The 24,817-nt window shown below is 49.7% G+C and overlaps 1 protein-coding gene across 2 annotated transcripts in view; it reads right to left on the reverse strand.

The window, feature by feature from the left end:
- LOC142294596 (mucosal addressin cell adhesion molecule 1-like) overlaps nt 1–24,817 on the reverse strand; it is a 54,913-nt gene that overhangs the window by 5,207 nt on the left and 24,889 nt on the right. For both annotated transcript variants that reach the window (XM_075337885.1, XM_075337884.1), the window contains exons 2-4: nt 23,860–24,126; nt 9,279–9,569; nt 6,952–7,215 (exon numbers count right to left, since the gene is read on the reverse strand). In XM_075337885.1, the coding sequence (XP_075194000.1) occupies nt 6,952–7,215; nt 9,279–9,569; nt 23,860–24,126 (822 nt within the window). The remainder of the gene's footprint in view (nt 1–6,951; nt 7,216–9,278; nt 9,570–23,859; nt 24,127–24,817) is intronic.

Below are 24,817 nucleotides of genomic sequence, written 5' to 3' on the forward strand. Positions count from 1 at the left end.
TGGGGTTGATACTAGCTGTAAAGTCACCTGACATCAAGCCCAGCAGTTTGTGATGTCATGACGTCTATCAAATACCCGACATCATAAACTGTCAGTACTAACAAAAAAATCGACAAAAAAAATGTATTTGAAAAAACACTCCCAAAACATTCCCTCTTTCACCAATTTATTGTAGGAAAAAAAATAAGGGGGTCCCACGACGACTCTGGATCGTCTATAATATGGGGGGGAGACACTCAGGGAACGTATCCCCCATTTTCTAGGAGTGCAGACCCTCCATGTGAGGAGTGTGGGTGCAATGAATCTGCACTCACTCTCCCCGGGTCCACAGCAGCAGAGTTCATGTCGTAACGGTTGCTACCAAAGCTGCAATGCCCTGCTCATGAGGTAAGGGCATGCCTAATCAGGAGAACTATTCTACAGTTCCAAATATTGTTAGACACCGTATGTCCATGTACATAGAAAAACACAGTAGGGTGGGTCATACATGAAATCACCACACTACTATAGAGCTACTCAAATAGCATAACAAACAGAGAACTAGGAGTAGATATGCTTCAAATCAGTCAATTTATTAGTACAAAAGATCATAAAATCGAAAAATACAAGGTCATGGGACCAAGGCAATTATTAGGGCACAGGAGGGGGAAAAGGTGAAAAAGGGCAAGAAAAAACGGATATCTGCACTTGTGTGAAACCTCAGTTTCAAGTCTCCACACCTAGACCACATGTATCAAACGGTAAACAAATAGAAATGTCCAAATAGCTTATAACGTAACAACATCTAAAGTTTTAAATGGACATGTAAGCCATGTCAGGAGTGGTGACAGGACAAGCAGGCAGCAATGTTGGAACATATGCACCATATGCCCCAATTGTGAGGGTAAAAGAAACAAGGGTTCATTAAAGTTAAAGAGGTCAGACCAAAAGGAAGACACTGATGCATGTGCACACTACATTACAACCAACCTGCGAACCTGTATGATGTAACACAAAGGCATGCAGAAAAACTCCGGAGGTGACGAGGAGGGAAGACCCCCCCAGTGGGACTCCAACGTACGTTTCACGTTAGTGGTATATTCGCTTCATCAGGGAGTCCCTGCGTCCTGCTCCTGCCACCTGGCCCCGGGACCAACAAACCCCCTACCCACGGAGGGGTCAACACCTAGCTGCGACCCACCACCGATCCCGGATGAGCCTCCGCACCCTCATCGCAGCGGTGGTGCCCATCACCTCACCACGACCCGTGGGTGGCGTCACAAACTGTTACCGGTCACCGCGGCTCCGGCCGTGAAACCGGTCCACCCCAAACCAAACAACCAAACCCCCCCTTTCCAGAGCGACGTGGCCCCCGGTCCGGAGGCACTCGAGCCACCGACAACCCGAGCCCGGATCCGAGCGGCTCGGCGGAGAGCAGCCGAGCCCCCAGGGCGGTACGGATCCATAGCTTCAACCTACATGAGGCGGTCACATGTTCACTCCAGTGCCATTTTCTACTGCTTTTCACAGCGTAGAGCGCTCTGGTGATTTTCTTGTGCTTGTACACTTCATATCAGTCTTTTCTGTCATCATAATGGCAGAAAGACACATAATGTCTCACTCTCCTGCATTTTGTAATTTTGCACCCTTTGGTGCCTTTCATGTGGCACTAAGGGGTGCTTAGCCTTGTATTTAGCCAAAAAATTTTAAAAAAATGACGTGGGGTTCCCCCTATTTTTGTAGCCAGCTAGGGTAAAGCAGACGGCTAAAGCCTGCAGACCACAGCTGGCAGCTTTACCTTGGCTGGTAATCCAAAACTGAGGGCATCTCATGCTGTTATTTTAAATTAAATAAATAATTAAAAAAAAACAACACGTGGGGGTCCACCCAAAATTGGATCACCAGCCAAGGTAAAGCAGACAGCTTGGGTCTGATATTCTCAGACTAGGGAGGTCCATGGTTATTGGACTCTCCCCAGCCTAAAAATAGCAGGCCGCAGCCGCCCCAGAAGTGGCGCATCCATTAGATGCGCCAATCCTGGTGCTTCGCCCCAGCTCATCCCGTGCCCTGGTGCGGTGGCAAACGGGGTAATATATGGGGTTAATACCAGATGTGTAATGTCACCTGGCATCAAGCCCTGGGGTTAGTGATGTCACGCGTCTATCAGATACCCGACATCACCAACCCAGTCAGTAATAAAAAAAAAAAAATAGACGACAAACACATTTTTATTTGAAAAAACACTGCCCAACACATTGCCTCTTTCACCAATTTATTAGAAAGAAAAACAAATCCAGGTCTGCTGTAATCCAAGGGGTTCCCATGACGATCCACACTGTCCCAGTCAATGAAGAGCAGGATGTTCCCCATTGGCTGGGAGAGCAATGCAGTGACCTGAGCTAACATCAATAGCCCAGGTCACTGCAGGGGATGACAAGTGCTGCTGTCAGGAGCGAGGTACATTACCTGCGCTGATCTCCTGCACTGCTGACACCACCTGTCACTGACTTCAATGACCTTCACAGCCAAGTATCGCGAGCGGCCCGTGACGTCACCGCTAGTGACAGTCTCTGGTCGGCAGCGAGAGAAGGAGATGTGACAAGCGGCGGCCATGGAGGACAGTGACAACGCTGAGGTCGGGAGGGCGGGACTTCATCACCACAGGTAAGCCGAGCGGGGCCATGTGTGCCGAGTGCGAGGTGGGCGGAGCCTAGCAGGGTAATGTGTGCAGAGTGCCAGGTGGGCGGAGCCTAGCGGGGTAATGTGTGCAGAGTGCCAGGTGGGCGGAGCCTAGCGGGCCATGTGTGCAGAGTACCAGGTGGGCGGGGCCTAGCGGGGCCATGTGTGCAGAGATCCAGGTGGGCAGAGCCTAGCGGGGCCATGTGTGCAGAGAGTGAGGTGGGCGGAGCCTAGCGGGGCCATGTGTGCTGAGTGCCAGGTGGGCGGAGCCTAGCGTGGTAATGTGTGCAGATGCCAGGTGGGCGGAGCCTAGCGGACCATGTGTGCAGTGACAGGTGGGCGGAGCCTAGCGGGACCATGTGTGCAAAGTGCCAGGTGGGCGGAGCCTAGCGGGGTAATGTGTGCAGAGTGCCAGGTGGGCAGAGCCTAGCGGGGTAATGTGTGCAGAGTGCAAGGTGGGCGGAGACTAGCGGGACCATGTGTGCAGAGTGACAGGTGGGCGGAGCCTAGCGGGGTCATGTGTGATGGTGGTGGAGTGCGAAGTGGGTGGAGCCTAGCGGGGCCATGTGGCGCTGAGGACGTCAGTGTCGTGGACTGCATGGCTGGGGACAGGTGAGTGTGAGTGTGTGTGTGTGTGTGTGTGTGTGTACATGCCGCGTGCAGGAGGGGGCGGAGCGAGCTGAGCGGGGAAGTGTCGGCTCCCTACACACGTAACTAGGATAAATATCGGGTTACTAACCAAAGCGCTTTGCTTGCATGCCCGATGTTTATCTTGGTTACCAGCTTACCTGCCTGCAGGCTGCCTGCGATGGCTCCCTGCACACTGTAGCTGTAAAAAGCCACGCTTTTTGCTGCTAGAACCGTTTTCGAACGTAACTCGAACTGTCGAGCTTTTAGCAAAAAGCTCGAGTTCTAGTTCGATCTAGAACAGCCCCCAAAATCACTCGAACCGCGAACTGGAGAACCGCGAACCACGAACCGCGCTCAACTCTAGACGTGAGTAGCCAGCTGCAGCTCTGACTTCCTCTTGATGTTCAAATCGACCAGAGAGTGTTGCATCCTACGTCATGCACACAGGCTGGCAATGAGGTCCCGTTCATGCGCACTACAATACTTTGATCTGCCCTGCTATATCCATACTGGTATTGCTAGGTTAAAGCATGTGTGTAAGGACAGCTGTGTGGTGGTGCCCTTAGGATATATGCGCACGTTGCATTTTTTCCCGCTTTTTTGTCGCTTTTTTTGGTGCAGTTTTATTGTCAGCAAGTTCTGACTTTTGACTTCCCAGCAAAGTCTATGAGAAGTCAGATTTGCTGTGTGCACGTTGCAGTTTTTGTCAGCAGTTTATTTGTCAAAATCTTGTGACAAAAAAGGAAGCAGCCTGTTCATTCTTCTTGCATTTTTATCAACTTTTGTCACCCATTGAAATCAATGAGGGGATGAAAAACGCAAGGAAAAATGCATGTTATCAAATTAGTGCATTTTGCATGTGTTTTACTTGGCGTTTTTGTAAAAAAAAAATGCAAGTCACCCACATTGTTCCAGGATAAATTCACTCTTTCTCTCTGTGTCTCTCTCTGTCTCTCTCTGTCTGTCTCTCTCTGTCTGTCTCTCCTAGCACTTCATACTCACCAATCACTGGTGCGGCTGTCACACTGCTCTCGCGGCCTGTCATTCTTCTTGCCAGGCTCATACATATTCACTGCTTCCCTTGACTACCGGCATCTGTGATTGGTTGCAGTCAAACGCGCCCCCTCCCTGGGTGACATCTGTCTAATTGCAACCAATCACAGATGCCGGTGGGTGGGTCTGTATCGTACAGTAAAACAAATAATTTAAAAAACCGGCGTGAGGTTACCCCAATTTTGATGCCAAGATAAAGCCCCATAGCTGGCGTCTGGTATTCTCAGACTGGGGAGGCCTATGGTTATTAGGGTCTCCCCAACCTAAAAATATCAGCTAGCAGCCGCCCGGAATTGCCGCATTCATTGGATGCGACAGTCCCGGCATTTTACCCAGCTCTTCCTGATTGCCCTGGTGCAGTGGCAATCGGGGTAATAAGAAGTTAATGGCAGCCCATATCTGCCACTAAGTCCTAGATTTAGTCATGGCAGGCATCTATGAGACACACCCTATCATTAATCTGTAAGTGAAAGTAAATAAACCTAAAACCCCCAAAACCTCTTTGTTTGAAATGAAAGACAAAAAAGCACCCTCTTTCACCAATTTATTAACCCCAATAACAGCCTTGCAGGTCCAACGTAATCCACACAAGGTTCCACGACGCTTCCAGCACTGCTATATCTGATGCTTCCAGTGAGTTCAATAGAACATGTTTTCCCGCTGTGAGCTTGACGCAGTAACTGAAGTGAGCCACGGGGTCAGAGGTGACGTCACTCAGGTTAGCCGTGGCGACAGCTGGAGTCCACCACCCGAGATAGCAAATCACCCAAGTGACTGAAGTGAGCAGCGTGATCAGCAGTGACATCACTCGGGTGATTTGCAGTCACAGCTGGAGTCCTCCACCTGTGATCGCAAATCAGACCGCGACTGAAGTGAGCCGCAGATGGAGGACTCACCTGAGTGACGTCACCGCTGATAACGTGGCTCTCTTCAGTCGCGGCCTAAACCTCACAGCAGTGAACCCGTGACATCACTTCCGTGACACACTCCGTACTGCGGGGCCTGCAGCTGTGACGTCATGGGTTCAACTGAGTTCAGTCTGATCGGGTGGCTCTGTCTGCACTCATAGCGGGCAGTCATGCTCTATGACGCCTGCTGTGACAGGACAGAGAGTAGCAGAGCTGAATTGCCGTGGGACCTCATGTAGATTAATTCAGACCTGCAGGGCTGTTTGGGGGTTAAGAACGTGGTAAAAGAGGGTGCATTTTGTATTTTAGTCCAAATAAAGGATTTTAGAGGGTTCATGTTTATTTACTTTCCCTTACAGATTATGGGGCGGGATCTAATAGACGACTGCCATCACTAATCTAGGACTTAGTGGCAGCTGTGGGCTGCCATTAACTTCTTATTACCCAGACTGCCACTGCACAAGGGCAATGGGAAGAGCAGGGCCGAGCACCAGAATTGGCGCATCTTATGGATGCGCCACTTCTGGGGCAGCTGTGGGCTGCTATTATTAGGCTGGAAAGGGCCAAATAACGATGGCCCTTACCACCCTAATAATATCAGCCCCCAGTTGTCTGCTGTACCTTGGCTGGTTTTAGAAAAATGGGGGAGCCCCCACTTCTTTGTTTTTTTTTAAATATATAAATCAAATAATTAAAAAAGTGTGGGATCCCCTCTATTTTTCATCATAACAAGCCAAGATACAGCACACAGCTGAGGGTTATAGCCTACAGCTGATGCTGTTCCTGTGCTGGATATGAAAAATGGGAGAGGGACCCCACGTTATTTTTTTACCCCCCTAAAGATTAAAAAAAAAAAAACAGCTGGCCAAGCTAGCTATCGCTCTACCTATCGAGCTATATTGTTATTTCTTTCTAACTATTCTACATGTTTTTGCTTATTATCTATTCTATATGTTCTTTCTATCTATTCTTTCTATCTATTCTAGCTATCTATTCATTATCCTATCCTATCATATTTTATTTCTCCTTTAAAAAACGCATTAACAAAAACATGGCAAAATCGCTGCAAAAACGCACCATGATACAAGCATATAGACTTAGTGTTTGAGGAAGCAAGTGCCATCAGTGCTCAGGATCAATATATGCAATCATTGCCAGGTTTGTCTGGAATAAGCTCTGACTTTCTCATTGCCTCTAGCTTGCCAGTCTGAGTAAGGTTCTTCCAGACTGTATTACAGTGTCAGGATGAAATTGGCATCAGAGTGAATAAGCACGACTGCCAAAATGGCTTCCTCACTGATGAGGGAATCACATGGGCTGCATGCCAAGGAAAGGGGGCAATTGGGGAGCAAGAGTGGTGTGGAGTAAGAATGAGGGATGCACTGTAATGAGGGAGTGATGTGCTTAGAGAAGATTCTTTTGAGGGGTATATGCAGCCAAGGGGAAAAAGATGTAAAGTTGAGGGTTTATTACAGTGGTTTTCTATGTGTGAGAAGGCTCTGATTGTACATCACAAGAAACAAAAAACTTAAACCCTACAAATCGCAAAGTCACAGAAAATCCCATTAATTTTACTCAAGTTCATGTTCACAGATTGTCACATTGCAAATTACATTGTTTCTGTTGCTCACACACAAGTGTATTTAGGTGGTTAACCCTTTAAAGTTTGATGTTTAGCACTGCTTTTCGTCTGTATACATACCAATGTTATTAGATTCGGTAAGACCACTTGTCGTAGGCTGTGCGCTTTGTGTGGTGACTGAACTGATTGATGCAGTCTTTGTATGTTTTCCTGTAATGGTTGTTTGGTGACTTATTATTGTAGAGCACTTTGGCATCCTTTGGGTGATTTCTGGATTTTGAGAATTGGTAATGGTGGTTGTCAGGTAAGGTGCTTCCAGCTTCTGTGATAGATTAGATGTGATTTGAGAGGGGGACGACGCTGGGATTGCAGTGGTGGTCTTGCCTATAAATGAAATATCGTGCATGAGATGGTTGCTACAATTCTCATGTTCTTGTACAATATACCAAACTAATATTTATATAGCAATACACATAAAGTGGGAGAAATCATGTCCTCATCATGTGCACTAACAGATCATAGCAAGAAATCCAATAAACATCTCTTTTAAGAGGAATGCATTTATGGTTTCCCCCCTTTTGAGATTATAAAAAAATTTTTGTCATGAAAAGTTATCCTGATGAAAGAACCATGAAATGTGCATTGGGGCGGTGGGGACAGACATCTGAGCAGGATAATTAACCCTTGTAAATACGTTTAACAATTTAGATGTCTTAAATGTATGTATCATATTGGAATATCGGATCTAATCAAAGGGACACCATTGTAGTCTTTATCCTATTTATGATTATTGTTGTCAAGAGACTTTATTTTTATTATGGTGTAAGTAAGGTAAGTGTATATACTACCGTATTAAAAAATGCAAAAATGTGTGTAGAACATTTTTGCATTTTTTAATACAGTAATATATACACTTACCTTAATTACACCATAAGGCCCATTTCACATGTCAGTGAAAAACACAGACGTTCTTCACTGACGTGTAAAACACGCACATGTCCCTCCATGTTCCGTGATTCACGGCACACGTGGATTGTCCATGTGCAATCCGTGATCCGTGATTGCATATGGACATTACTCACCTGCCTTCACTGCTGCTGTCCATGGTGCTGAAGTCTCTGGCTCTGCAGCGTCCGCCCACCGCTCTCAGCAGCTACTTCCTGGTCGTGTTTTCCTGCTCTCATGAATATTCATAAGCCAGGAAGAAGCTGCCGAGAGTAGAGGCTGCACAGCGAATCGCAGGCAAGGTAAGTTGAAAATGTTTAATATTTAATATGTCCGTGATTTTCTTGCACGTGTTTCACTGATCACACACAAATGACACCATAGTGTGGTCAGTGGGTCATCAGTGATGCCAGACAAAAACTGACATGTCTCCGTGCAGAATCACGGCCAAGTGTGCACGCTGCACGGAGACACGTTCAGTGAAAAATAACTGATGTGTGAGCAGACCCATTGATTATAATGGGTCTGCGTATGTCAGTGATTCTGGTACGTAGAAAAAAAAAGCACAAACGTACCAGAATCACTGACGTGTGAAACAGGCCTAATATTGTGGTAATATCTGCAGTTTGTCTGTCCCCATTCACACAGCAGCCTCTGTGTTTTACACTTTATTTGTATACATTTGGATGTATCTCTTTTAAGACTACTTAATAAAATGAATACTTTTAGGCCTAATACTCTATTTGTTCCTTTTTTGTGATGTACCTTATTGCCTTGGCTAAGTCATCAACTCTTAGTTTTCATAGACCTATTCTACATTCATCAAAACATCTATGCTAAATCACAAAAGTTGCCATTTTCACTTAGAGGTGCACTCACTTTTGTTGCCAGTGGTTTAGACATTATTGGCTGTGTTGTTAGAAGTCACACCTAATTTATACTGTTATACAAGCTGTACACTGACCACTTAACATTTCAAAGTATCATATCTTCATTGTTAAAAATAGAAGAATTGCCGCCACGTCCTAAACTTAAGGTCTGAACTGGTGCAAACTGAATATATATTATCAAAAATAACAGTTGCACTCAAGTAATAGAGAGGGGAAAAAACTCCAGGATGTAAATAGTAAACATTAAAATGTGAATATGCATTACTGCCCACAAAACATGAAAAAAAGGAAAAAATGAGTTACTTTGCAAATAAAAATTGACAAATTTACTTGAGCCCAGTTACCAAGCCAAGGTATTCCCCTCCCCTCTACGAATGCAACTGTTATTTTGAATATCTTCAGTATTGTCCCATCAAAAGATATAATAAAATATTTCCAAAAATGTGAGCGGTGTATTCACTTTTGCGATATAGCGGACATACATATCAACACCTAAATGACACTTAAAATATATTTTGTGCGGTTTCAATTGTTTGTCACACATAGGTTTATTGTCACAACATCAAGCACAATAATAATACATTATAATTATGTCCATTGGAGTATTTTTACCTTTAAATATGTTCAGGCTTCCTTCTCTTGTAAACACTTGGCCATTCACATGCACTTGTGCCTCACACCGGTAAGATGTGTCTGACAGCCAGTCCTCCTCAGGGACAACCCAACTCCAAGTAACATTGTATAAGTCCCCATGAAGAGCCTCATGGTCAGTGCCTTCATTCAGCATTTTGTATCCTTTGTAACAGCGAACTTCAGGCGGAGGATACACCAACTCCATTGAGCAGTTAAGATAATGGACGCCATTTTTCATATTACTGCTTAGGAGCAAAGTGTTTGGTAAAGCTGCAAAATAGAGAAAATGTATATGTATGTATGAAGAAAAAACAAGATAGCCAGCACTAAATGTGCACTACTGCACTAAAAATTACAAACTATACTTATTCATAAAATTTGAGATTTTTGGCAAAAAAAATTGCAATTTCTTTAGCTACCCCGCCACGTCATGGCAAATCTCTTTGGGGCAGTTATACTCTAAATTATTTTTATTTAAAATTTGCAATCTGGCCTCACATATGAAAAAGTAGAACTGTTCATAGCAGCATTTACTTACTGCTGGCTATCTTGTTTTTTCTTCATTGAATTGGTCGGTGGCTGACCCCCACCTTGCCGTGCACTCCAATTTGGGTTGTATTCCACCTGTTTTGATTTTGGCAATTGGTGGCTGTTCACATTCAGCCATCAAACCCTGTCCACAGGCTATTTACTTAATTTGCTTGGGCCTGTCCCACCCACAGCCATGATTCAGTCATGGGTACGGGATTGAAAAGCATCAGGTAAGAACTGCTAAGAACAGTTCTATTTTTTCATATGTGAGGCCGTATGGCACATTTTAAATAAAAATAATTTAGAGTAGAACTGCTCCAAAGAGATTTGCCGTGACGTGGCGGGGTAGCTCAAGAAATTGGAATTTTTTGCCAAGAATCTCAAATTTTAATAATGAGTGCAGTTTGGAATTTTTAGTGCTGCAGTGCACATTTAGTGCTGGCTATCTTGTTTTTTCATTTATGTATATACACTGCTCAAAAAATTAAAAGGACACTCAAATAACACATCTTAGATCTGAATGACTGAAATATTCTCATTGAATACTTTGTTCTGTACAAAGTTGAATGTGCTGACAACAAAATCACACAAAAATCATCAATGGCAATCAAATGTTTTAACCAATGAAATGAAAGTGGAAACAAGTCAAAATGAAAATCAAAACAAGACAAAACAAGGCAAAATGAAAGTGGAAACAAGTCAAAATGAGACTCAGTATTGTGTGTGGTCTCCACGTGCCTGTATGACCCCCCCCTACAATGCCTGGGCATGCTCATGATGAGGTTGCTGATGGTCTCCTGAGGGATCTCCTCCCAGACCTGGACTAAAGCATCCGCCAACTCCTGGACAGTCTGTGGTGCAACGTGACGTTGGTGGATGGAGCGAGACATGATGTCCCAGATGTGCTCAATCGGATTCAGGTCTGGGGAATGGGTGGGACAGTCCATAGCTTCAATGCCTTCATCTTGCAGGAACTGCTGACACACTACAGTCACATGAGGTCTGGCATTGTCCTGCATAAGGAGGAACCCAGGGCCAATCGCACCAGCATATGGTCTCACAAGGCGCCTGAGGATCTCATCTCGGTACTTAATGGCAGCCAGGCTACCTCTGGCGAGCACATGGAGGGCTGTGCAGCCCTCCAAAGAAATGCAAGTCTGCACCATTACTGACCCACTGCCAAACCAGTCATGCTGAAGGATGTTGCAGGCAGCAGACCACTCTCCACGGCATCTCCAGACTCTTTCATGTCTGTCACATGTGCTCAGTGTAAACCTGCTTTCAACTGTGAAGAGCACAGGGCGACTGTGGCGAATTTGCTAATCCTGGTGTTCTGTAGCAAATGCCAATCGTCAGTGAGCACAACTCCCATCTGTGGACATCGAGCCCTCATGCCAGAGGTGTATCTAGGCTTTCCAGCACCCGGGGAAAGAATTCAGTTTGGCTCCGCCCCCCCCCCACCAGGCAATTTAGGTGGTCGTTATGTGACCAATCACTCATATATGATTTGCACACTTACAGTCATGGGGTAACTAGCTTCTCTTAATAATTCTCTCAATGTTCAATGAGAAACTTATGAAGAAAAGCTAATTGTCATATGCAAGTATGAAAATCTCATACAGTTAGGTCCAGAAATATTTGGACAGTGACACAAGTTTTGTTATTTTAGCTGTTTACAAAAACATGTTCAGAAATACAATTATATATATAATATGGGCTGAAAGTGCACACTCCCAGCTGCAATATGAGAGTTTTTACATCCAAATCGGAGAAAGGGTTTAGGAATCATAGCTCTGTAATGCATAGCCTCCTCTTTTTAAAGGGACCAAAAGTAATTGGACAAGGGACTCTAAGGGCTGCAATTAACTCTGAAGGCGTCTCCCTCGTTAACCTATAATCAATGAAGTTTGGCGCCGCAAACAAGCAAGACCTGAAGGCTGCAGCTGTAAAGGCCTGGCAAAGCATTAAGAAGGAGGAAACCCAGCGTTTGGTGATGTCCATGGGTTCCAGACTTAAGGCAGTGATTGCCTCCAAAGGATTCGCAACAAAATATTGAAAATAAAAATATTTTGTTTGGGTTTGGTTTATTTGTCCAATTACTTTTGACCTCCTAAAATGTGGAGTGTTTGTAAAGAAATGTGTACAATTCCTACAATTTCTATCAGATATTTTTGTTCAAACCTTCAAATTAAACGTTACAATCTGCACTTGAATTCTGTTGTAGAGGTTTCATTTCAAATCCAATGTGGTGGCATGCAGAGCCCAACTCGCGAAAATTGTGTCACTGTCCAAATATTTCTGGACCTAACTGTATTTATTGTACTGCGCGATATAGACCCTCCTACCGGCGGCTGTGATTGGTTGCAGTGAAACAGCTGTCGCTCAGCGTGGGGGCGCGTCTGACTGCAACCAATCATAGGCGCCGGTGGGCGGGGGAAGCAGTGAATACGAGATGGAATAACGAGCGGACGACATTTTCAAAAGCAGGAGAAGCCGCCAGAGCAGTGCGACAGCTGTGCAGCGCCGGTGATCGGTGGGTATGAGAGAGGGGGTGAGAGAGACCGACAGACAGACAGACATCATGATTTTACATGATTTAGAACGTTCAGCTGGGCATGCTCAGTAGAACATGACGGAAACCTGCACTGGAATCCGTTGCCAAACGTATGGCGACAGAATCCAGCACCGCGAAAATTGTGTCACTGTCCAAATATTTCTGGACCTAACTGTATGAGTGGAGTGGCCATGTGGTGACCAGCGAGCAGAGCTGAATTGTGACAGTGGGTATTTTACACGCGGTTAGAACTGAGGATACTACACTACTTAATTTTGTAATTAAACGGGTTGTCCAGATTAGAGATGAAAGTCTGCAGTGACTCTATTTGTGACTTCAGGCTTCTGAATTCTTACAATGCATGCTCTGCACACTTTTAGGATTCTCCGGTGCCAGTGACGACAATGGACGATCATATAAGCACAAGTATGAGATTTGAATACTTATGGCCACATTCTGGTTTGATGTGTCCGGCCTCAGTCAAATCATTTTCATTGAGCATGTCTGTTCAGCACGTGACCACATCTATGTAAATCGCATACTTGCAGCTTCGTAACCTCCCACTGTCACCGCCGCCATCAGAGAATCCTGACAGCGTGCACAATGTACGCACTGTAAGAATTCAGAAGTCTGCAGTCATATAAAGTGACAGAGTGACTGCAGGCTCATCACAAACTTGGACAACCCCTTTAATGCTCCTAACAACATAAATAAAAACATAGTAACCCTTAACTTGTCAGACGGCACAAGACTTTATTAAAGAGATTGTCCACTACTTTAACACTGAGGGCCTTTCCTTAGGATAGGTCACCAATGTCTGATTGGTCGGGATCTGGCACCTGGCACCCCAGCCAATCGCCTGTTCTAGGTGCCATGCTGGTGGTGGCAGGTGGCCGGAAGTGCTCAGTTCTGGATCTGCTCCATCATCTGATAGTCGCAGCAGGTTCCTATTAAAAGCAATGAGGCGGATGTGCAGTACCCAGCCGCAGACACTATTGTGACGCCCTGGGCAAGCCAGGGGTCACAGGTCACAACATCACATGTACCCCATATTCCCTGCAGGTACACCAAGCTAACCCAAAATCCTTGTTGCCTTCCTCCAGGGGCTGATGTCCACACCAGGGGGTGGGCCAGGCGGTAGGCTCCACCCACCGAGGAGTTCACAGCCCTGGAGGCGGGAGAACCAGGCAGAAGAGAGAGGAGTTGAGGAGGAGGAAGTAGAAGGAAGTGAAGTGGTAGAGGAGCTTAGGAGAGAAGCTGAAGTGAAGTGAAAAGAAACAGTTTGTAAAGCCTGAAGTTGGTCCGGGTGTGTGCCCCGGACAGTGACAGCATGGTCAGCAGACAGCGGTGATAGTCTGCAGGGGGACTGCTCGGAGGTTGCTGGAAGGACCGCGGACGGGTGGTGACCCGGCGGTACCGGAGCAGTATACGAAGAACAGTCAGCACCAGGGTAGGGGCCTTTCGGATCCCGGCAAGGCTAGGAGTCGCCATAATTTGCCAAATCCGTCAGTGAAGGGGACCGCTGTCTCCTAACAACCAAGTCCCGATTGAAGGCAACAGCCCGACCGTGAAGGGGAGACACCGCCACCAGAGCAGCGGTGGTGTCCACTCCATCACCACAGCCGTGGGTGGCGTCACGGACAATAAACTATCCCAAAACCCAATCTCCTTTCACTCACGGGCGAGGAGCGCCGCTCGACAGCCGGACCCAAGCAGTAGGGAGAGCACGGCGTCCCCTCCTTCGCCCGCGACAACTTGGCGTCACGAACAGGATCTTACCGCTCTGCCGTTGGGTAGAGGTGCGCCTTGTGACCGCCGGAGGTATCCGGCCGGAAAATTTCAGAAGTCGCCATCTTTGGTGCGAAAAGTTCCCGCTCGAGCGTCTTCTCGAGTAGCAGAGGCGCGAAGGCCAAAACCCCGCCCCGATAGAGGAGGGGCCGGAAAGAGGCTAAGAGGGACGGAAACAAGATGTCTGCGCCCGACGGAGCCGCTGGAGGAGCGGTGGTCGCAGCTGCAGTGGCACCCGTGGATGGGAATGGGCCTGCCCAGGTCCCGGCCGCGCTGGCGGGAGGTGCCGCGGCCCCCGCGCTCGCTCAGGTGATGCCGTTCTCCTTGCCCTATGCGCCCGGAGCTACCTGGCTACTGCAGTATGACGGGAAACCTGATGCTTTACAGGTCTTCCGGAAAAAGCTTAACCCGTTGCTAGAACTATACCCCCTGACCGATAAGCAACGTGCAGCGGTAGTGCTGGGCCAGTTAACCGGTGCGGCTGAGCAGGAGGAGGAGACCTGGGCCGAGGGGGACCGGCTCTCTGTAGCCACCATCTTTGAGAAGCTACAGACTGCCTTTGAGACCCGGACTGAAGCTGAGCTGAGGATGCAGTTTTACCAGTGCCGGCAACGGTCTGTGGATAGCATTCGGGACTATGCTTTACGTCTGCAAACCGCCCTCTGCACGCTAAACCGGGTGAATCCTATCAATGAGGCGGACAGCAACAAGATGTTAGTAGAGCAATTTGTGCAGGGGATGAGGTCCCCGGAGGATCGCAAACAACTCCGGCTCTGGGCCCTAGAACACCCTGATGTGGACTTTGCCGTGTTAAAGGAACGGGCCATTAAAGCACTACAGCCCCCAGCTTCAGAAATCTTGGAGCCAGCCCCGTGGCCCATTGAGACGGCCCCCGTTGTGGTGGCCCCTGCCCTACCAACCTCTCCAATACCTACAGCCCCAAGCAGCACGATGGAGGAACTGGCAGCCCAGGTCCGTCGCATGGACGGAGACCTCGCCAAGATTCTTGCTGCACTCCAACCTTTGACCAGATCTCAGCCTCCAGCACAGATACAGCTTGCCGACAGCCCTGAGGATGTCCCCTGGATGCAGCGGAGAAGTGCTAACAACCCGCGGAGCAGACCCCCAACCTGCTACAAGTGCCGTAAGCCTGGGCATTACTTCCGACAGTGCCCGTTAAACGAGCAACCCCTGGGGCCCCGGGCCAATCCTCAGGAGTAGAACCCCGTGGCCCCCCAGACTGGCGGGACCGGTATATCGGGGCCCGGCCATCATCCCCGTGGCTGTGGACGGCATACCGGTGATGGCTCTCTTGGACACTGGATCACAGGTAACCACCATACCATACACATTGTACCAACGGTATTGGGGGACAGACGAGCTGGCACCCCCAGATACTAGTATAACGCTAATTGCTGCTAATGGACTCCCATTGACCCAAGTGGGGTATAAACAGGTGGCTATGACAGTGGGGCAAGCTGAACTGCAACACCAGGGTATGATTGTGATCATGAATGAACCCAGTGATCATAACCCGAAGATAGTGCTAGGAACCAATGTGATGGAGCACTGTATGGGTGATGTGTTGGCCCTACTGCAACAGCTGGCCGCCACGGCGGCGGGGAGCCGACAGAGAGCTGTGCAGCGTGAGATCCGAGCCTTGATGTACCGCCAGCATATAAACTCAACAGGATGAGAGATTGGTGGAGTGAGAGTGATGGATGTTGCTCCGTTGATTGTGCCCCCTAGGAGTGAGATGATGATTTGGTGTAGGGCAGCAGTAGGGCCTCAGGGGCGTGACTACCCTGCCATGATGAAGCCCATACCCTCCGAGCACTGGCCCACTGTAATGGCCGCCCGAGGGGTGGTAGACGTAAAGAAGGGGAGAGTGCCCGTGAGGGTGCTGAACTGTGGGGAGGAAGAAGTCAGGCTTCCCCGGTATGCCACCATTGCCAAGCTGCTCACCTTGGATTCCCACACCATGCACGAAGCCATTCCCTCAGTCTCCCCACCTACTACCAGCACTTCGCCGCCTCAAGGGGAGGTAAATGAGTGGCACCAACAGCTACACGTGGGCACTGATGATACCCCTACACATCACAAAGCAGGGGTATACAGGGTGGTGCGGGAGTATGAACAGGTTTTCAGCAAACATCCACTAGACTTTGGGCAGATCAAAGGGGTCCAACACCACATTCCCACCGGTGAACACCCCCCTATCAAAGAGAGGTACAGGCCTATTCCCCCTGCACATTACCAGTGTGTCAAAGATATGTTGAGGACTATGAAGGAGGCAGGGGTTATTCGGGACAGCTGTAGTCCCTGGGCCGCTCCGTTGGTACTGGTCAAGAAGAAGGATGGTACCATGCGGATGTGTGTGGACTACCGGAAGATTAATCAGATAACCCATAAAGATGCCTACCCACTGCCCCGTATTGAAGAGTCTTTGGCCGCACTGAGAACCGCAAATTACTTCTCTACCCTTGACCTCACCAGTGGGTACTGGCAAGTGGCCGTGGCCCCGGAAGACCAGGAGAAAACCGCCTTCACCACCCCAATGGGGCTCTGTGAATTCAATAGTATGCCGTTTGGGCTGTGCAATGCCCCTGGAACCTTCCAACGGCTGATGGAGTGCTGTCTGGGACATCTAAACTTTGAGACCGTCCTGTTATACCTGGATGATGTGATTGTTTACTCTCAGACGTATGAAGCCCATCTGGAGCACCTAGCCGAGGTGTTCGCGTCCCTTGCCAAATACGGGATGAAGTTGAAGCCCTCTAAGTGTCACCTGCTGAAACCCAGAGTGCAGTACCTGGGGCATGTGGTGCGTGCGGAAGGTGTTGCCCCCGACCCTGAGAAGATCACTGCCATCCAGGACTGGCCAAGACCAACCACCGTGAGGGAAGTAAGGCAGTTTTTGGGTCTGGTGGGGTACTACCGGCGCTTCATCAAGGGGTACACGAAGATGGCTGCTCCCATGCAAGACCTCCTCGTGGGACAGACCAAAGGTGGTAGACCCATCGGAGCCCCACTGGTGTGGGAGGACAGGCATGAGGAATCCTTCCGTCAGCTGAAAGCGGCCTTGACTGGAGAAGAGGTCCTCGCGTACCCTGACTACGGCTGCCCATTCATCCGCTACACAGACGCCAGCAATGTGGGTTTGGGGGCAGTCCTGTCCCAGGTCCAGGAAGGAAAGGAGAAGGTGATTGCCTATGCTAGTCGAAAACTCCGGCCGACTGAAAGGAACCCTGAGAACTACAGCTCCTTCAAGCTCGAGCTCCTGGCACTGGTGTGGGCTATCACCGAGCGGTTCCGCCACTACTTGGCCGCAGCAAGATTCACCGCATTCACGGATAACAATCCGTTGACTCACCTGGACACGGCCAAGCTGGGCGCGTTGGAGCAGCGGTGGGTGGCCAGACTAGCCAACTATGACTTCACCATCAAATACAGGGCCGGTCGTGTCAACATTAATGCTGATGCCCTCTCTCGGATGCCCCACTTGTCAGAAGGGGGGTGCGAGGATGATGACCTCGAGGAGATCGAGTTGCCTGCATTCCACCGGCCACCAACTGAGAAGGTACATGTCCACCAACAACGGGTGAACCTGGATCCGCTGCCCAGCCAGGAGTGTCAGGAAGCTCAAAATCAGGCGCCCGCTGTCCACCTAGTCAAGACCCTGGTGGAGCGAGGCGCTGCTGGGATGGACCCTGCCGCCCCAGCTGAAGCCCAACGCTTGTGGAAGGAACGGACCCGGCTGTGTCTACATCAGGGGAGGTTGTACCGTGAGCTGATCAACCCGAAGACCCATGAGAAAATCCGCCAGTTGGTTATTCCCCAAACTGATGTACCCACTGTTCTGCAGGCGTACCATGATGGTGCCGGCCACTTCGGGTGGAAGAAGCTGGAGATGCTGTTGAGGGAGCGGTTCTATTGGAGTGGAATGCGGGAGTCTGTGGAGACCTGGTGTCGAGAATGCGGTCCTTGTACGTTGAGGAGGAAGGATGAAGCCAGCCAGAAGGCTCCCCTACGCCCGATCGTTACACACCAACCGCTGGAGCTGGTCGCCTTGGACCATGTAAAGCTCACCCCCAGCCGAAGTGGGTACACTTAGGCTCTGACCATAGTAGATCATTACTCCCGGTTCATGGTGGTTGTCCCGGTCAAGGACTTAACCGGCCGTACCGCCGCTGGAGCGTTCCAAGCTTACTTCTGTCGACCCCATGGATACCCTGAGAAGGTGCTTACCGACCAAGGTCCAGCCTTTGAGGAGGAGGTGTTCCATGAGTTCTGTCAGCTGTACGGCTGCAAGAAGATCCGGACCACACCTTACCATGCCCAGACCAACGGTATGTGTGAGAAGATGAACCATCTGGTCCTTGGCCTCCTCAAAACGTTGCCGTTGGAGGAGCGGAACCTGTGGCCGGAGAAGCTGCCTGACTTGGTCGATATGTACAACAATATCCCGTCTAGCTCAACGAAGTGCACCCCAGCGTATCTGATGAGGGCTCGGCCTGGCCGACTGCCGGTGGACCTGGAAATGGGACTGGAAGCCCCAGAGACACTCCCCTCAACGGCTGAATGGGATACCCGGCGGAGGGTGCAGTACCGACAGATTCATGAGTATGTGGAGAAGAACCTAAGTCGGAGTCGAGAACAACAGGAGCAGCGCTTCAATCAGAAAGCGTCTGCGGGCCCTTTCCAGCCTGGAGATGTGGTGTTAAAGCGGAAGATGAAAACCCACAAGCTGGATGATCAATGGGAACAAATCCCGTACGTCATCCAACCCACAGGATGGGAAGATGGAAAGGCCTACCAGATCAGTCGTGACCAAGGGGGCACCTTGGCCACGGTTTCCCGGGACCATCTGAAAAGGTGCCCACCAGCATTGAGGGCGATGGCTGAAGTACCAGTTCCTCCACCAGCAGAGAAGGCAAAAGAGGTGATCAACACTGTGATGGGTGACTTCCCAGCAGACTGGCCTACACAGATCGGCGCGGTGATTCTTCCAGTGATACTGTTCCCACAACCTGTGGATGAAGAAGTGGTGGAAGCAGTCAACCGTGAGCCAGAACCAGTGCCAGTGCCCAGGGATGAACCTGTGCCCAGCTCCCCTATGCCTCCGCCTGCCCCACACGATAGCCGGGAGGAGGAACCGATTGTTCCCTCTACCCCACTGCCCAGCCCCACTGACACCGGACCCCGGAGGTCCACCCGTCCCAACCTAGGTAGACCCCCACTTCGGTACAGGGAGACCGTCCTTTAAAGAGGGGATCAGCAAGTCTGTGTGTGTTTGTTTAAAAGTTTGAAAAATGATGATAAGCAAAATGGAACCGAACAGTCATCTGATTTACCGTGATTTGCAACCGGCCGTGGCCGGCACCGTTGTCCCCGTGGGGACCATTTGAAAAGAGTTTGCATGAGGAACTGCTCATGGACAAGCCCGTGAACTTGCAGGGCAACCACAGATGTTAGTGGCTTGTAAATAAGTTGTGTTACCGTTACCGTTTCCGCAATTGCCGCCTCCGGAGAGGCAGGTTGGAGGGAGGGCCCACAGCAGAGCAGGCTGGGGCCCAGCCACCACAGGAACCGGTGGCTACCCTCTGGAGGGGAAGGACAGATCCCGCTCGGGTAACTTGTGCTGGACTGGGGTCAAGGGGTGCTGCCTGGGCTTTAGGGGCAGCATCAGGGCCAGGTTGCTTGGGTGGGAGAGAGCGGAAACCGTAACTGTACACCGATTGAAACCGTTTAAGAAATGTGCCTCCCGATGTGGGATGATGTCATAACTTGTAAATATGTTACCGTTTTCTATCTTTTCAGAAAAACAAAAGGAAAATAAAACCGGTGTTGGACGGGCAGCCCGAGGACGGTCTGCGTTTTGCTAAGGGGGAATGTGACGCCCTGGGCAAGCCAGGGGTCACAGGTCACAACATCACATGCACCCCATATTCCCTGCAGGTACACCAAGCTAACCCAAAATCCTTGTTGCCTTCCTCCAGGGGCTGATGTCCACACCATGGGGTGGGCCAGGTGGTTGGCTCCACCCACCGAGGAGTTCACAGCCCTGGAGGCGGGAGAACCAGGCGGAAGAGAGAGGAGTTGAGGAGGAGGAAGTAGAAGGAAGTGAAGTGGTAGAGGAGCTTAGGAGAGAAGCTGAAGTGAAGTGAAAAGAAACAGTTTGTAATGCGTGAAGTTGGTCCGGGTGTGTGCCCCGGACAGTGACAGCAAGGTCAGCAGACAGCGGTGATAGTCTGCAGGGGGACTGCTCGGAGGTTGCTGGAAGGACCGCGGACGGGTGGTGACCCGGCGGTACCGGAGCAGTATACGAAGAACAGTCAGCACCAGGGCAGGGGCCTTTCGGATCCCGGCAAGGCTAGGAGTCGCCATAATTCCTAACAACCAAGACCCGATTGAAGGCAACAGCCCGACCGTGAAGGGGAGACACCGCCACCGCCAGGGCACCAGTTTCCCAGGGCCAGCGCCTGCGGGCAAAGTAGGGCTCCTTCGGCCCAGATTGAAGCCGAGGAGTGGGTAACCGGTGGGGACCCATCGCTACCAAGAGACTTTACATAGGTGCAGGGAAGAGACCGTCACCGCTAACTGCAGGGAACATCAGCACTGTGAACCGTCCGAGGGACCGGTCCAACCAGCCGTTTGTTTACCGAGAACTGTGTCGTGTTTACTGGCTAAGTGAGTAGCTCCGTGCCGTGCGGCACAGCGCTGTCCCTGCGCCCCTGCACCTCCACAGGCCCCATCCCCGCCTGTCCACCATCCCAATCCCATCACCGGGCCCCGGGAGCACCAAGACCCCTACTCACGGAGGGGCAAATCAACAACTGGCTGCTCCGTACCATCACTCCCGGGCTCCCCAAACAGAGCAGCGGTGGTGTCCACTCCATCACCACAGCCGTGGGTGGCATCACGGACAATAAACTATCCCAAAACCCAATCCCCTTTCACTCACGGACGAGGAGCGCCGCTCGAGTCCCCGGGATCCGGCCCATCACTCGAGCCACCGAGCAGCAGCAGGCCGCAGCAGCCGCGGCAGCCGGACCCGAGCAGTAGGGAGAGCGCGGCGTCCCCTCCTCCGCCCGCGACACTATCAGAGGATGAAGCAGATCCAGAAATAAGCATTTCCAGCCACCTGCACCAAGAACAATTGATCAGTGGGGGTCCCATTGCTCTCACATCAGAAGCAATGCGCAAGTGGGACCAAGGCCTAATGATGGGACATAGTCAGTATCACAAATAAACATTTACATTCAGGTACCTTATAGATGATGTGTCTCTGAGTTGTTTCTTTCTATTCTTTATCTTGTCCTGACGCCATGATGCCTTTTTACATTCACAGCTCGTGTCTGCAGATTTCCATCTTTTTCGATCTTCTGCAGCACATCCCATCACGATGCCCCTAAGAATAGCAGAATGATTATAATACTCCTATTTAAAAATATCTGCCCTACACTGTGCCCCAGAATAAATAATGGCCCCTCACTGTGTTCTCTGCACAAAATATGACCCACACACTGTCCCTCTTATGGTACATGCCCCATACACTGCCCTCTCCTTTCCATACTACTCTTCAAACTGTATTACCCTATACTGCCCAGTCTTTATACTGTGCCCTCTCATCACACCCCCTCCTCGCTATGGCCTCACACTGTCCTCCCATTCTGCCCCCTCTCCATACCACGTCCCTCCACTACCCAGTCTCTATTCTGTGCCCCCTCACATTTTTCTCATCCCTTACTGTCTCCTCACTACCTCCTGCGTGTCCATATACTTTTCTACCTCACTCCACATCCTGCCCACTTGCTCCTCATACCATGTCACTCTTTATTCTGTGTCCTCAAAATTCCTTTCCCATTTGCTCCCCATACCATGTCTGTATAAGTCACCCCTCTCTCTCCCCATACATCACCCCTCACCCTCCCTCTCCCCATACATCACCCTTCACCCTCCCTCTCCCCATACATCACCCCTCACCCTTCCTCTTCCCATGCATCACCCCTCACCCTCCCTCTCCCCATGCATCACCCCTCACCCTCCCTCTCCCTATGCATTACCCCGCATCCTCCCTCTCCCCATGCATCACCCCGCATCCTCCCTCTCCCCATACATCACCATGCATCCTCCCTCTCCCCATACATCATCCCGCATCCTCCCTCTCCCCATACATAACCCCGCATCCTCCCTCTCCCCATACATCACCCCGTATCCTCCCTCTCCCCATACCGTGTCTAAAGATGCTTCCCCTCCCCATCCTCCCTTCCCACTATACTGTGTCCAAAGATGCTTCCCCCTCCCCATCCTCTCTTCTCACCATACTATGTCCAAAGATGCTTCCCCCTCCCCATCCTCTCTTCCCACCATACTGTGTCCAAAGAACCTTCCCCCTCCCCATCCTCTCTTCCCACCATACTGTGTCCAAAAATGCTTCGCCCTCCCCATCCTCTCTTCCCACCATACTGTGTCCAAAGATAGTTCCTTCTCACCCCTACTGTGTCTATAGATACTGCTCCCATCCAATCCTCTCTCCATACTGTGTCTTTAGATGCTGCCCCCCTCTATCCCATCATACTGTGTCCACTGATAATTCCCTTTCCCCACCCTCTGTCCCCCCCATTCTGTGTGCATAGATAGCTCCGCCTCACCCCATACTGTTCCTCCTCTGTGTCTTCAGCTCCACACTGGAATACTTATCAGTGCTCTCTGCCGCCTCTGCGCTGCGGCCCTGACTTCCGGGTCAGCAGTGTGATGAGCTGACCTGATCACATTACAGCCGTCGCTCTGACCCGGAAGTCAGCGCCGGCGTCAACGCTCCAATTGTCCACGCATCTGACAGATACAAGGACAATTGAGCAGTGGGAGCCAAGCACTGCAGTTTCTATGAGTGCGGCTGTCAGCGTGACAGTCGGGACTAAGAATAGCTCCCACTATGGGGTGGCAACACACAGCCGCCGAGGAGACTCGGACCGCCACATCAGGCAGCTCAACAGCGCCCCCTTGACAGCTGCGCCGGGGCAGATGCCCCGCCAGCCCCCCCCCCTGGATACGCCTCTGCTCATGCCATCCTCATGGACTCGGTTTCTAACTATTTGTGCAGACACATGCACATTTGTGGTCTGCTGGAGGTCATTTTGCAGGGCTCTGGCAGTGCTCCTTCTGTTCCTCTTTGCACAAAAACGGAGGTAGTGGTCCTGCTGCTGGGTTGCTGCTCTCCTACGGCCCCCTACACATCTCCTGGTGTGCTGGCCTGTCTCCTGGAAGCGCCTCCATCCTCTGGACCCTACGCTGACAGACACAGCAAACCTTCTTGCCACAGCTTGCATTGATGTGCCATCTTGGATGAGCTGCACTACCTATGCCACTAATTTAGGTTGGCCCCAGTTTCCTTTAAATTTGCTGTGAGCATAGTATTATAAAAGGGCCTCTAAACATTGTAACACTACTATATTTGCATCATCTGGATTCTATTTCTGTAGTGCATGTGCTGGTATACATTACATCGGAGATCTCCACCTCCAGTCCTCAAGAGCCACCAACAGATCACATTTTCAGGATTTTCTTAATTGTACATAGGCAATGGAATTATCCCATGGGTGATACTAAGGAAATCCTGAAACATGATCTATTGGTGGCTATTGACTGGAGTTGGAGAACACTTCATAATATTATAGCACTTACCATATACATGGAGTTGTAATGATTTCTGGTAAGCTTTGCGGTAACCTGGACAAGTCCCTTCACAGTATTTTGTGCCTTCCATGGACATGCTTATATTTTCTAATGTCTGGACACTGTACCCATTAGCAATATATTGCTTGTTAATAAAAATGTCAAGTCCTTTCCACGCTACAGTACCCAAAGGACAATTGATAGAGCAGTTCAGTTGTATGGATTCTCCAATAGACACCACTGGATCCACAGGAAGCACCGTTAAGTAGTGTTGAGCTGTAAAAGAAAGAAAAAGGGACTTACCCACATATAGTAGGTATTTATACATGTATTAGATACATTTCTATTAGTTTTTTTTCCTTCACAACATCTTTTTCCATAAACCGCCTGAAAAAGTGCTAATACTAAAAATAATGAACATACAGTTAGGTCCAGAAATATTTGCACAAGGTGCAAACCATTAATCAGCCTTAAAAATAGAAAAGCCAAATTAGACGTTGTCAAAAAGCATCTAAAGAAGCCGACCAGGTCTGGAAAAGCATTGTATGGACAGATGAAACTAAAGCGGGCTTTACATGCTACAATATCATTAAGGAATTATCGTCGGGGTCACGTTGTTTGTGACGCACATCCGGCGCCATTAACGATATCGTAACGTGTAACAGTTATGTGCGACCTAAAATGATCTCAAAAGCGGCAAAAATCGTTTGCCACGGAGAGGTCATCCTAAAACATAAAATCGTTTACCTCTCATTAGCGATGCTGTTCCTCGTTCCTGCGGCAGCACACATCGCTGTGTATGAAGCCGCAGGAGCGAGGAACATCTCCTTACCTGCCTCCAACCGGCAATGCGGAAGGAAGGAGGTGGGCGGGATGTTTACGTCCCGCTCATCTCTGCCCCTCCGCGTCTATTGGATGGCTGCTGTGAGACGTCGATGTGACGCCGCATAACCCGCCCCCTTAGAAA

Source organism: Anomaloglossus baeobatrachus, chromosome 1, assembly GCF_048569485.1.
Source record: "Anomaloglossus baeobatrachus isolate aAnoBae1 chromosome 1, aAnoBae1.hap1, whole genome shotgun sequence".
In the NCBI taxonomy this organism is placed as follows: domain Eukaryota; kingdom Metazoa; phylum Chordata; class Amphibia; order Anura; family Aromobatidae; genus Anomaloglossus; species Anomaloglossus baeobatrachus.